The following is a 13125-nucleotide window of genomic DNA, read 5'->3' on the forward strand; positions in this document are numbered from 1 at the left end:
GCTTGTTGTAGAGTGAGAGCAGATACTGTATCTTCTTCCCAACAGTAACTGAGTGTGAGCAGTTTATTTAGTAGGCTACTGAGTGGGACTGGTCAAGTTTTCTCTCAAAATATTGAATGTTCTTGAGATCTACACTTATTTTATGCTTTTATTATCATAGGATTATTATTATAGGCTAATTGTCTAATTATCTATTATTAGAATCTTTGGCATAAACATAACAAGCACATTTCTTTTCTCATGAACAAGCTCTGAACCTCCTGTGTTACAGACACTGAGGTGTCCTGTGTTTTTATGGAGAGCTGCATCTTACCGTGCAGCTTCCAGGACGGCAAAGATGTGGTCGTCCACTGGATGGAGGTGACAGCTGGACACCTTCATGTCCACTCCTACTACCACAACCAAGACCAGCTGGGACTCCAGGACCAGAGCTTCAGAGGCAGAACATCACTGTTCCAGGACCAGATCTCCAGAGGAAACGCCTCACTGCAGCTGACAGGGGTGAAGGTCCAGGACCAGGGGAGATACAAGTGCTTCACCAGCACCATCAGAGGAAACAAGGAGTCATTCATCAACCTGAAAGTGGACAGTATGGGTTACTCAGAGCACATTTTTCACTTTCTCTATTGCTATTCATTAGAAACCGTTTTTCTGTACATAAGTTCTATTAGTGGTGGGGTCACTCCATAGGCTCCTTTGGGTTTCCAACCTCACCTGTACATTTCTTTCTACTTCATCTGAACTGTTTACTATTTGTTATATATGTGCAAATAAATAAATAAATAAAATAAATCCAAACAATTATTTGTTGCCTCATTCATCAACATGCTCTTTTTTTCCTGCAGCTCCTGTGCGTAAAGTTTATATCCAGCAGGTTGGAGACAACATCACCTGCAGCTCAGAGGGGATCTACCCTGAGCCTGAACTCACCTGGTCCACCAGTCCTCCATCCAATGTGTCCTTCAAGAACCAAACTAAAGTCCAGGAGACTGAACAGCTGCTCTACAACATCAGTGGTTCTCTGATACGTTCAGATACTGATCTGATCTACAGCTGCAACATCAGCACTCGCAGTAACTGGAGGAGAGTCACTGTGTTTACACCAGGTCTGTGTTTTTTTCAGTCTGAAATTGATTAGAATTAGAAATTGGGTAGAAAACCAGAATCACCTATCAAACACTAGATTGTCAAACTGTTTGGGAAGAGTTTAACACTGAATCTGTTCCTAACCATCAGAAATCTCTAGATGGGAGCGCTTTGGCGACTCAACTGGTGATGAACACTCCATGTTCCAATCTTTCTGTTTACCACTTATCGTAACCACTTGTTTTCTCTATCAAGCACACGAGCACCCAGGCTTTGTGCGTCTCTTTCTTCTCCTTAATAATGATCCATCTCCCCCTCTCTTTCTCCCCTTTCTCTCCTTTAGTTTTCCTGCCTGGTCTTCCCATCTTCAGAGCTACAGTCTTGATCTATGATTGTGGAACATCTTCTGCTGCCTGATCTGCTGCAAAACTTAATTCTCAGTCTTATTTGTGGTATTATGTTTTGTCTGTACCTGTTGTGCTGCTCCCTGTTTCTGTCTTTGTTGGTTTTATGGCATTTTTATGTCATTTATCTGTTCTGGAGACTGGCTTTGTTGCTTTGTAAAGTCTGTAGAAACATTTCAGGGAACCAGAATCTTTTTATATTTTTTATGTGTTTCTCTGTTCTCTGGCCTCTCACTGATGTTGAGAGGCCAGAAATGCAGAGAGAATATCCCCCATACTGGACTACGATCAACAGCAGCCTGAGTGACCCAGGTGTCATTTTTACCAGAAATTGGTAACTGAAACTAGAAATGAAAACTTGAAATGTTCATGTTTGTTTCTGTGTTGTATCATTTCAGCTTCTGTCACTATGTCCTATCATGGAGCAACAATCCTCTGCTCCACCTCCAACACCTCCCTCATAGGCTTCAGTCTCACCTGGAGATTCAACCAGAGTCAGATGATCCTGACTCAGACCAGAGCTGACGTCCTCTACACAGTCTCAGAGGAGTGGAGGCAGCAGGTGAAGGGTGTGTCAGAGTCAGGCAGCCTCATGCTACAGGACTTATCTTCACATCATGAGGGAACATACACCTGTGAACTGAGAGATGCTGAGGAGACGCTGATAAGCAACACTGTCCTCAGGATAGAAAGTCCAGGTGAGACAGCACCGAGTCTTCAACCTGCAACTATCCAGAGACAATTCAAGTGTCTGACTCTCTTTTTTGTGTGTTTATTTCAGGGAATTTAACCATCAGTGGTTATGTGGTATCTGGAGTTGTTTTGGTGACAGCAGCAGTAGGAGTAGGCCTACTAATTAGTCTGGCACTGAAGTGCAAAAACAAAACAGGTATGATCATGAAATTATGCTCTGTTTATGTTTTTTAGTTCATATTTTCTAAAGCATTGTGGAGCACTGTTGTGTCTGCATGCACAATAGGTGGTAAGTTGAACTCTAAGCAGAAATAAACATCTGTCTCAGCTTAAAATAAAAAAAAAGCAGAGGTTGAGTTTCACGTGATGTGAAAACATGAAACTCAAATCAAATCAAGCACTAATGATCACTGTGATGGTTTATTTAACTTGGTGGAAGTCTGTCTTTTTCTGATGGAGAATATGTTTTCTTGTTTTATAGGTTACACTAATCTTTATCTCATATCATTTGCAGGTAAACGAAAGAAACAAAAAAACCCACAGTTGTTGGGGAGAAATTCTGAGGTGATGCAGGAAAAAGAAGAGGATTTGAACTTGATCAAGGAGCCATCAACACAACTTAAGCGTGTGATGCCACCTCAATTCTGAGGGCCAAACTGCAAAGTCCAGATTCTTATACTAAAGGTGGAGAGAGCCTGCAAGAACATCCTATTGGCTATTGGGCACAAACATCAAGATAAAGATTTAAACCACCCATAGAGAGCCTAAGCGGAAGAGGGAAGTAACGGTCACCATGGGACCTCAACTCTGAAAAACTATCCATGCAAGTGAACGGGACTTTTATTTCGTGATCCGATTGAATTGCGCCATGAGAAAAAAATCCTCTACCTGTTTAAAACATCACGTTTCATGAAGAGAAATCAGCAGTTTATCGTAAAACTATTGTAGAATAAAATTCGGAAGAATCTGTAACCAGAAAGACTACAAGTCGCGTAGGTGACGTCACACACCAAATGCCGCCCTTTCCCGTGTCAGTTGGTGACATATTTTTTGTGGGACACAGATCTGTAGTTCGTAGAGCGGTCTTCACACAAAATACATTCTTCCGTTGCCGTTTTACGATAAACTGCTTTTTTTCCCGGATGAAACGTGATGTTTTAAACAGGTAGAGGTCATATTTTTTTCTCAAGGCACAATTCAATTGGATCACGAAATAAAACTTTCAGTCCCGTTCACTTGCATGGATAGTTTTTCAGAGTTGAGGTCCCATGGCGACGTTACTTCCTGCTTCCGCTTAGGCTCTAATCTCATCTAAGTCTCAGCTTTCAAGAGGGGTTGACCTTTAACCATACTAACTACAGAGGGAAGTGCAATTCTTCGGCTCCTGACCTGCAGTGCCTCTGTCAAATGTTGACTGGTCATATGACTGGAGTAGTCACAGAGACCATTCTTTCTGGGATCAGGAAGTGGAAAAATCTACATCAGACGTTGAAGGATTTAATGATTCACCACATTCACATCTCAGCCATTCTACATATTTAAAGGGACAACGAGGAGTTTCTATTCGGTTATAAAAAAGTCTCACGTTAATGTGGATGAATCTCCGCTACCCACACTTGTTAATGGGCCCATTTTCGATAAATATATCGTTCTGTCTCTATCGTTATTTTGTTATTATTAGTGGTGGCGGAAATGCTGGTCGAGCCGACCAGCGCTTCCTTAATGAGAATAACGCAGCTGAATGGCCATTTATGGTCGGAACTACGACGGTAACTGAACCTCTTTGAACCTCTGACTTTAATTATTGATGAATGAAAACATGAGTCCGTCTTGCGCCGGTCAAAGAATTTTACGGTGCGCGCGGAGGCTCATAAATGTAGTGTGAAAACGCTTCGCTTTTCCAAAACTCCTTGTTGTCCCTTTAACACTATCAAAGGGAGTCCCACAAGGCTCAATACTGGGTCCTGTCTTGTTTACAATACATCAACAACATTACGTCCAACATAACAAATTGTAATGCCCATCTTTATGCAGACGATACAATTCTGTACTGTTCTGCTGACACTGTACATTTAGCCATTCAAACACTTCAACAAGCATTCGATCAATTGCAGTATACCTTATCTAATCTGAAACTAATTCTCAATTTATAGAAGACCAAATACATGCTATTCTCTAAAGTTAAAGACGTCAATCACCACTCTCACAGGACACAGTATTGAAAGAGTTCCTGAATATAAATATCTGGGTATCTGGTTAGATCAAAAATTCACTTTCAAATATCACATTGACACTCTGTCAAACAAGTTAAGACAAAAAATCGGCTTCCTTTACAGACACAGAACCAACTTACTTGTGTTAATTGTGTAAATACTGTATCTGACTTGTACTCTCGACATCATTGAAAATGAGAGCTTGCACTCAATGATTCTCGAGATTGAATAAAGGTGGAAAAAAAACAAAAACCATGTTTCTCTTTCTAATGGGAAACATCAGGAACCATCATTGGAGACATAAGACAGTCACATGACTGACATACATGAGTGTGGGAATGCTTTTCAAGGCTGTTAGCCTAACTGTTGCTTCAACAATCTAGTGATTTCATATGTTTTTTTTTGTGATCAATTATTTATTTGTGTAGCTACAGTATGGACCATTTAGCAATTAGACACAATAAACATAATTTAATTTCCTTTAGGAAATTAGTGATTTGATATGTTAACCTGCACCAACTCTTTCAGCATAAATGTAAGCTTACTGTTGAGATTGGTCGAAGGGCATGCTGGTGACCTCTGACCTGCAACAGTCTTGTCATCAGTGTTTTGTTGGATGAGAGCACATGGTACTGTGAACTATCACACATTACTCGGCAGGCAGGCAGATTGTGGGGACTTTACACTGCCTACACTCTGCTTGTGTTTGCACATAGATTGCAATGGCATCTCACCAATAAGAATTAAGGCCCAAATCACAGCATGCTAATTCTTAAAGGAATAGTTCAGCAAAAAATTAAATTCATTATTGAGTCATGACTCACCTTGACTCAGTCTCATCCTCATGCTGATGAATACTCCGGAGTAGTTTTTAATTCCTCAAAGTGCATCTGGAGACCCAGGAAAGGGTAGTCCAATGAAATCCTTATATGAGAGTCAATAGCGCCCGACACAAAAAGTCAGTGAAGTTGTCTTGCTCATACCAGTACTAACTAATGTGACCTGTGTTGTCAAGGAAAACTGCATCTTAGGCCAGGTTCAGACAGACTATACAAGTGGAAAGACAAAGTGGAGATGAAGCAATGTTTCCTAGTCTCTGAATCATGATGATTGGTCGGGGCCATACTTGCAGTGTTGCCTTTCTCCTGATCAGGATATGGCAAGAATGTATGCCACTGTGATTGTTTAATCTGACATGGTGACCATCGTGAAAGATGGAAAAGTCTTTCACAACGATCAGGATATGGCAAGAATGTATGCCACTGTGATTGATTAATCTGACATGGTGACCATCATGAAAGACAGAAAAGTCTTTCATGATGGTCACCATGTCAGATTAATCAATCACAGTGGCATACATTCTTGCCATATCCTGATCAGGAGAAAGGCAACACTACAAGTATGGCCCCGACCAATCATCATGAACATTGCTTCATCTCCACTTTCCACTTTAAGGGGGAAAACATCTGTGTACTTCTTGTCACTGGTAAAAAAAAAAAGATGTGTTAGTGTTTTCTGAGCTTGAACTCCATTAAAAAAAAACGACACCTGAATGGACAATTTTACCACAATTGTTTGACCATCACTGATTCAACATGGATCAGGTGGAAGTGTAAAAGGCTGTGAAGAGTTTTGATGTTGTAGAACCTGAATTTCGACTCCTGACACCTGAACTGAGCAGGTGTTTGAGGCGTTCACTGCCAGTCGTTTATCATAGCTGTACAGACACTTCAGCCTCAGACAGATGGTCTGTCTGGACATAAAATAAAATAAACAGACACTGAACTTTGTTTTATTTGTTCTGTTCATAGATACACTAGACTAGTGTATTGAATAAAGCAAAGACGATCTTCAGTTATTCTGTTCAAATTAGTTTTCTGCCCACTCTTGGCTCGACACAGTACAAACATATTAACTTAAACCAAAAGGATGAGCAAGGTCAAGGACCCAGGGCAGATGTAGATGCTTCACACATCCAATGGAGTTAACCAGTTTTGATTCATCAATCTATGAGTGGAAGGTTGGAGAAAACATAGTTGTAGTCTTTAAACACCTCATGGAGTTATTGATTGGTTTGTTGTAAGACTATTTCCTCACAATGCTTTCAACATGACACCTGTTTAACCAGAGTGACACACCTCATACCCAATGTGTCACCAACTATAATGCATTTCCTCATGCATGTTGAAACACAGACAGAAGGTGACAGAACAGCAGGATGACTAGAGTAAAGTGTCTAGTGATCCTGACTTTCCTGTGGACTTTTACCAGGGGAGGTGAGTAATCCAATCAGACTCAAAGACTTGACTCAGCTCGCTTTCTTTTACTTATCAATTTGTTTGCGTTGAATCTTTTTAACTTATTCTTTTATCTGTTGGTTTAACAACCAGTCACTCAAGGATAAAAACAGTGTTGTGAAAACTTGCTCAACAACTATTGGACTTAAACAGAGAGAGTTAGGTTTTCTATGGGAACAACAGGTAGTGAGGAATCACACCGAACACCTCTGGGCACATTGAATTTTCACTGGACCATCATTTTGCCCAGCCTGCTACTAAATTCACTTGATCTCGGATATGAATAAGGAAAACAAAACACAAACCAAGCAACAAAACACCACAAGCAAGAAAATAGCTATATACATAGAAAGTAAAAACACATAACCAAAAAATCATAATTATAATCAAAACATACAAATAAAGGATCAAGGAAAAGCATATTCCCACCTGTGACACTTGTACCTGATGTTTCAGACACTGAGGTGTCCTGTGTTTTCATGGAGAGCTGCATCTTACCGTGCAGCTTCCAGGGCGGCGCTGATGTGGTCATCCACTGGATTCAGTTGACAGCAGGAGATCCTCCTGTCCACTCCTACTACCACAACCAAGACCAGCTGGGGCTCCAGGACCAGAGCTTCAGAGGCAGAACATCACTGTTCCAGGACCAGATCTCCAGAGGAAACGCCTCACTGCAGCTGACAGGGGTGAAGGTTCAGGACCAGGGGTTATACAAGTGTTACACCAGTACCATCAGAGGAAACAAGGAGTCATTCATGGACCTGAATGTAGACGGTAAACACAGCAAATACAGAACACTTTTTTTTTTGTCCTTTTGCATTTTGTTTTAATGTACATTCACAAAAATGTTGTCAAATTCAAGACAAAGATTATACTTTTTTCTCAGCTCCAGTGGTTCAAGTCGACCTCCAGCAGGTTGGAGACATCTTCACCTGCAGCTCAGAGGGGATCTACCCTGAACCTGAACTCACCTGGTCCACCAGTCCTCCATCCAATGTGGCCTTCAAGAACCAAACTAAAGTCCAGGAGACTGAACAGCTGCTCTACAACATCAGTGGTTCTCTGATACGTTCAGATCCTGATCTGATCTACAGCTGCAACATCAGCACTCGCAGTCACTGGAGAAGAGCCACTTTGTCAAAGACGAGTCAGTGAAGTACTTTCAACCAAGAACTGTACAAATATTTGCTTTCATGCTGTTTTCTTCCACTGGTTACTTCAAAATGTTTGCTTGTTTTATTATTTCAGCTTCTATCACTGTGTCCTATGAAGCTACACTTCCCTGCTCCACCTCAAACACCAACTTCTCTGGCCTCATATGGAGATTCAACCAGAGTCAGATGATCGTGACTCAGACCAGAGCTGACGTCCTCTACACAGTCTCAGAGGAGTGGAGGCAGCAGGTGAAGGGTGTGTCAGAGTCAGGCAGCCTCATGCTACAGGACTTATCTTCACATCATGAGGGAACATACACCTGTGAACTGAGAGATGCTGAGGAGACGCTGATAACCAACACTGTCCTCAGGATAGGTGAGACCGTTAACTATCTGTGACCTGAAACAATCAAAACAGAAAACATCATCATGAGACAGTTAAAGTTACCAATTTATTTTTCCTGTTTTAGGGAAAAGAAATCATGTGGTTGTGATCATCATTTTCACCATAGTAGCAACGTCAGCATTAGTTGCCCTGGTACTGCACTATAAAAAGAAAAAAGGTAAAATCATGTTCTGTTACTGTAACTGTACATGTTTTATTTCAACCTGTTTTTTGATTTAGGTTAAAAGTACAAATACAAATACAGATTATGTACTTGTGTTAAATCACCATCATCATTTCCCAGACTTCATTCATTTAATTAATCAATTAGACTTTTAGACATTATCACCTTGTTTTGTTTTGCTCTGCAGATGTTGATGTTTACACTGAAAAAAATATAATAATGAAGGACTGTTTTTGTTTTTACCTTTCTACATTTCTGATGCTGGATTTTATTTCATTTTGTTTGCAGGGATATTGAATATAAAAAACATACAGGTAAAGAAACATCTCACAAGGATAGTAAAAAGCTCTTCCACAGACTTTCACTCCTCTGAGGACCCTGTCACACTGCGCCCTGCCGAGGTCTGACTGGCTCAAATGATTGTGAAAATCAGTTAGATATGGACAAGAACAGCACTTGCACTTTTTAAGAAGTTTAAGGGAAGCAGATTCCAGCTCATAAATATATTGTTCCTGCCATCCGCATTCTGGACACATCCGTATTATGGACTCCCGCAACTGTTTTATCCTCCTTATTTAGCCACATTGTATTTTCTTTGTATTTTTATATTCTTTTGCTATTGTATTTTACATTTATTTTTGCTATTGTTTTTTTATTTGTAAGGTGACCTTGTGTGTTGTTTTAATTTATTAAGTAATTATTATTATTAGCTCATGTCCTGATGCTTCATTCAGATAAACAGTGAAGACAAAAAGAAGAAACAGCTGGAACAGAGGCATCCGTTTTATCAGTACACATCTGACATGTCACCTGAAGCCCTTTAGCTAATGAATGAATGAAATCAGAAATAAAACTTGAGATGTACAAATAAGTTTGACTTGAAAGTGTATTTATGTTATGTACAATGCTAAGTTACATTATACTGACGGTTTTTAAAATTTTAATCATTAAAAAGTGCAGATATGGGCAGAGACTGGTTACCATGCTACAGCTGGAGGACGTGATAGCTGCTGAATTTGCAACATTTTCTCCAGACTCATAAGTAAATAGCTTTTAATGCTTACAGGAATACCAAACATAGCCTACCCATTACTGTAATGAAGTTCCTCATTGGCAACATTGACACACAATAGAAGTTTTCTCTTCTGAAAACCCATGTTACTGTAACTTTGGCAGTGAGTTGGAGGAACCAATTCAGTCATCTGCAAATATAGCCTATTTATTGATCAAATAATAATTGTGTAACATTTGGCAGAATTCCGAGCCACATTAGAATATTGTGTTTATATTTCTAATGTGAGTCTCTGTATAATATCATTTCAGCTTCTCTTACAGTAAAGGGATAGTTCACCCAAAATTCAAATTTCACTCATTATCTACTCATTATCTAATCTCAGTTCACTGCTCTTCCTGTGTCAGTGCAAATCTCGCGTGATTTGCACTGACCTGCGGAATTTTGGGTGAACTATCCCTTTAAAGAAGGAACTACAGTAAATGACTGTGCTATATTTAGTGTTACTGATACAGTAAATGATAGTGTTTGAATTTGGAGAGGAAGTGTGGTGCCTGGAGGTCATATTAGAGAAGGAGTGGAGCAGGAGGCAGCAGTTACAGATGAAAACCTGCTGTTTTGTTTTGTTTTGATCACTGTATAACATTTAGCTGTGCTGATGTGAGTCTGTAATTATAACAAAGGTTGGTAGATAGATAGATAGATAGATAGATAGATAGATAGATAGATAGATAGATAGATAGATAGATAGATAGATAGATAGATAGATAGATAGATAGATAGATAGATAGATAGATAGATAGATAGATAGATAGATAGATAGATAGATAGATAGATAGATGAATTTATTTGTCCTTTACAAGGAAAATTGTTTTCACCATTGCGTACAAACGGCCTCGAGAAGTGCAAATTACATTCATTTACATACATTGCCACATTTCATACACCACAAATACATACATAAAAACATAAAACATAAGACCCCACACCCAACATTTACATGTACATTCCCCATGGTTATGTTCTTTTCATTGTCTTATTTAGTTCAGCTATGGCAGATGGGGTGAAGCTTTTGTTGAATTTTATTTTCTTCCAGGCCAGCGTTCTGTACCGTTGGCCAGAGGGGAGAAGTGTTGAGTGGGTGAATGGGGTCAAGTGCTATGGAGTGTGCTCTGCGTACTGTGGCCGTGACGTTGAGTCCAATAATCTTGGCTGCTTTGTGTGTGATTTGTGTGAGTTTATTCCTGTTGGGAGCTGACAGTATGTTAAAGAAGCAGGGGGAGCAGGAGAGGAGTATTGGTTGGATGATGCTCTTGTATAGTAACAGCAGGAGGTGGGGGGCAACTGAGAATGCTCTGAGTGTGTGGATGGCAGAAAGTCTTTGTTGGCAGCGTTTATGGATGTCAATGGTGTGTTTTTCAAAGCTTAGTTTATTGTCCAGGGTGAGTCCAAGATATGTGTGGCTCTCTACCACCTCAGCTGCTTCACCATGGATACTCACAGGGTTGTGTCAGCGACCTGCTGGGGGAGTTGAAAACCAGTTCTTTTGTTTTGGAAACATTTAGTTGTAGATGATTGTCTGTACACCACTGAGAGGTATGAGATAGAGTTGTGATAGTCCATTACTGAGTTATTGTCTTTGACCAATGCCAGTACTGCAGTATCATCTGAGTATTTCAGATAGGTGGTGATGGGTGAGGGGCTAATGCAGTCATTGGTGTATATATATGAAGAAAAGGGCTAAGGACACAACCTTCTGGGGCTCCCGTGTTGGTGATGGCGGGTGAGGAGATGGTGCTGCCCACTCTGGTGGATTGTGGTCGGTCACTGAGGAAGCTGTGTATCCAGTGGATGAGGAGGGGCGGGACATTGAGGTGAAGGGGTTTCTTTATCATCTGGTGGCGTTGGATGGTGTTAAAAGCTGAGCTGAAATCGATGAGGAGGAGTCTGGCGAAATTACCTGGGGATTCAAGGTGCTGTAGGAGGGAGTGAAGAAGACATGGTGAGAATAGAATAATAGAGAGAATACAAAGAACAGATTGGAGGACATGATTTCTGTTTATTAGCTATGATCCAGAATCTGTTTCTCTGGTTTTATATCAGATACTCTTCACATTTCCTCCCTCTGGAGTCTTATATACAGTCTGTCAGAGCAAATTTACAAACAATACACCTGTAGATTTTTTAGGGTAAGTCATAGTATCAGTATCTGCATGCATGCAAAACATTTTTCCGATTCATAACTCTGAGTGACACACCTACCGACCTACCTGTGCCACTTGCTGTGATTGTGTTTCCTCCTGCATGTTGTTGTTGAAACATACTGACAGAAGGTAACAGAGCAGCAGGATGACTGGAGTAAAGTGTCTAGTGTTTGCAGTGATCCTGAGTTTTCTGTGGACTTTTACCAGAGGAGGTGAGTGATCTGATCTTATTCCACTGTATAAATGATACATATTTATACTTGGTATTTTGTATTGTAGTGTCTGTTGTTTTCATGATGAACAGAGAAAGTAATACATTTGGAATAGTCAAATGTAAAACTGTTAAAATATGAGAAAAGCAGAAAGTGGTGTCTGGTTTTGGTGATGTGGTTTAAAGACTTCAAACAGGGAGATTAAGTGACTGACACTCTACACAATTAAAAACTGTTCACAGAAATGCCAGAACTTTATTAGAAGTAACTTTGTTTTTTATTTGAGTAAAAATAAGTTTCATTTCAGACACTCCGCAAAACCCAGATACTGTGTCATAAAAACTGCTGAAGTAAAATAAAGTTCTGTTATTTTAACAATATTTGAGAGAAAGCCTGAGATTTCATAGAGTTGTTGAACAACCTGCCTGTTGGTTTCAGTATCCATCTGTGTTTACTAAACAGACACAGATATGGTTAATGAGGCCCAACAGAACATGTGTAACATATACACATAGATACAAAAAAACAAAGATGTCATGAAACTGAGGTCAAATGTCAAGAGTTAAGGTCAAAACAAACAGATTTTTACATCAGAAAACAATTGAGATGTTTACACGAAATGTTTTGCAATTTTTTAATCCTACAGAACCTGCTGGGGCACAATTAAAGTCGAGTAGTGAAACCTGAGCTACACTTTCGTTTTCCACCAGGTTATTTAAGTAATCATACGTCAGCTTAGTCCAACCTGCTGCTGAGAAATGTTTGTGACAAATGCTTCAAATTCCTGATTACATCAGAGTCACAGAAAACAAATCTGCCATGTCAACACATTAATTAGTACACTGGATTTGAATTTTTGACCACCTGCTGGTTTTATTCACTCAAACTACTGTATTTGCTGCATAAAAACTCACTAAGGTCTAACAGAACAAACATCATGTGTAACATCTACACGAAGATACAAAAAACTAAGATGTTGTAAATCTGTAAAGAGTCAAAGTCAAAACAAACAGATTTTTACATCAGATAATAATTGAGATAAAATCTTTTACATAATGATTAGTCATTACTTTGATCCTGTAGAACCTGCTGGGGCACATATGAACCACGGACACAGACTGAAACCTGAGCTCATCCAGGTTATCAGTGCAAATGATAATATACTAGCCTACTGTACTATGTGTTTATTTTCAGTGATGTTGACTGCGTTTGCAGAACAACATTGTTTTGCAAGGACAACAAATGTTATATTCATTACTAATTGTATCTATTGAGGGTATT

At 39.7% G+C, this 13125-nt stretch overlaps 1 protein-coding gene and 1 long non-coding RNA gene across 2 annotated transcripts in view; both read left to right on the top strand.

Moving 5' to 3' along the window:
• Nucleotides 1-267: 267 nt before the first annotated feature.
• Nucleotides 268-13125, top strand: part of LOC146966842 (uncharacterized) — a gene marked incomplete at its 5' end in the record, with an annotated part of 47561 nt that continues 34703 nt past the window's right edge. Inside the window, 4 exons of the mRNA XM_085764008.1 lie at nucleotides 268-589; nucleotides 846-1106; nucleotides 7150-7467; nucleotides 7580-7840. Coding sequence (XP_085620134.1) covers nucleotides 268-589; nucleotides 846-1106; nucleotides 7150-7467; nucleotides 7580-7840 — 1162 coding nt within the window. The remainder of the gene's footprint in view (nucleotides 590-845; nucleotides 1107-7149; nucleotides 7468-7579; nucleotides 7841-13125) is intronic.
• LOC146966843 (uncharacterized) lies at nucleotides 7966-8842 on the top strand. The gene is made up of 3 exons (XR_015034554.1): nucleotides 7966-8223; nucleotides 8318-8410; nucleotides 8705-8842. It is a non-coding gene; the product is annotated as an uncharacterized LOC146966843 (long non-coding RNA).

Source organism: Trachurus japonicus, chromosome 20, assembly GCF_045865225.1.
Source record: "Trachurus japonicus isolate A0001 chromosome 20, Traja_1.0".
In the NCBI taxonomy this organism is placed as follows: Eukaryota; Metazoa; Chordata; class Actinopteri; order Carangiformes; family Carangidae; genus Trachurus; species Trachurus japonicus.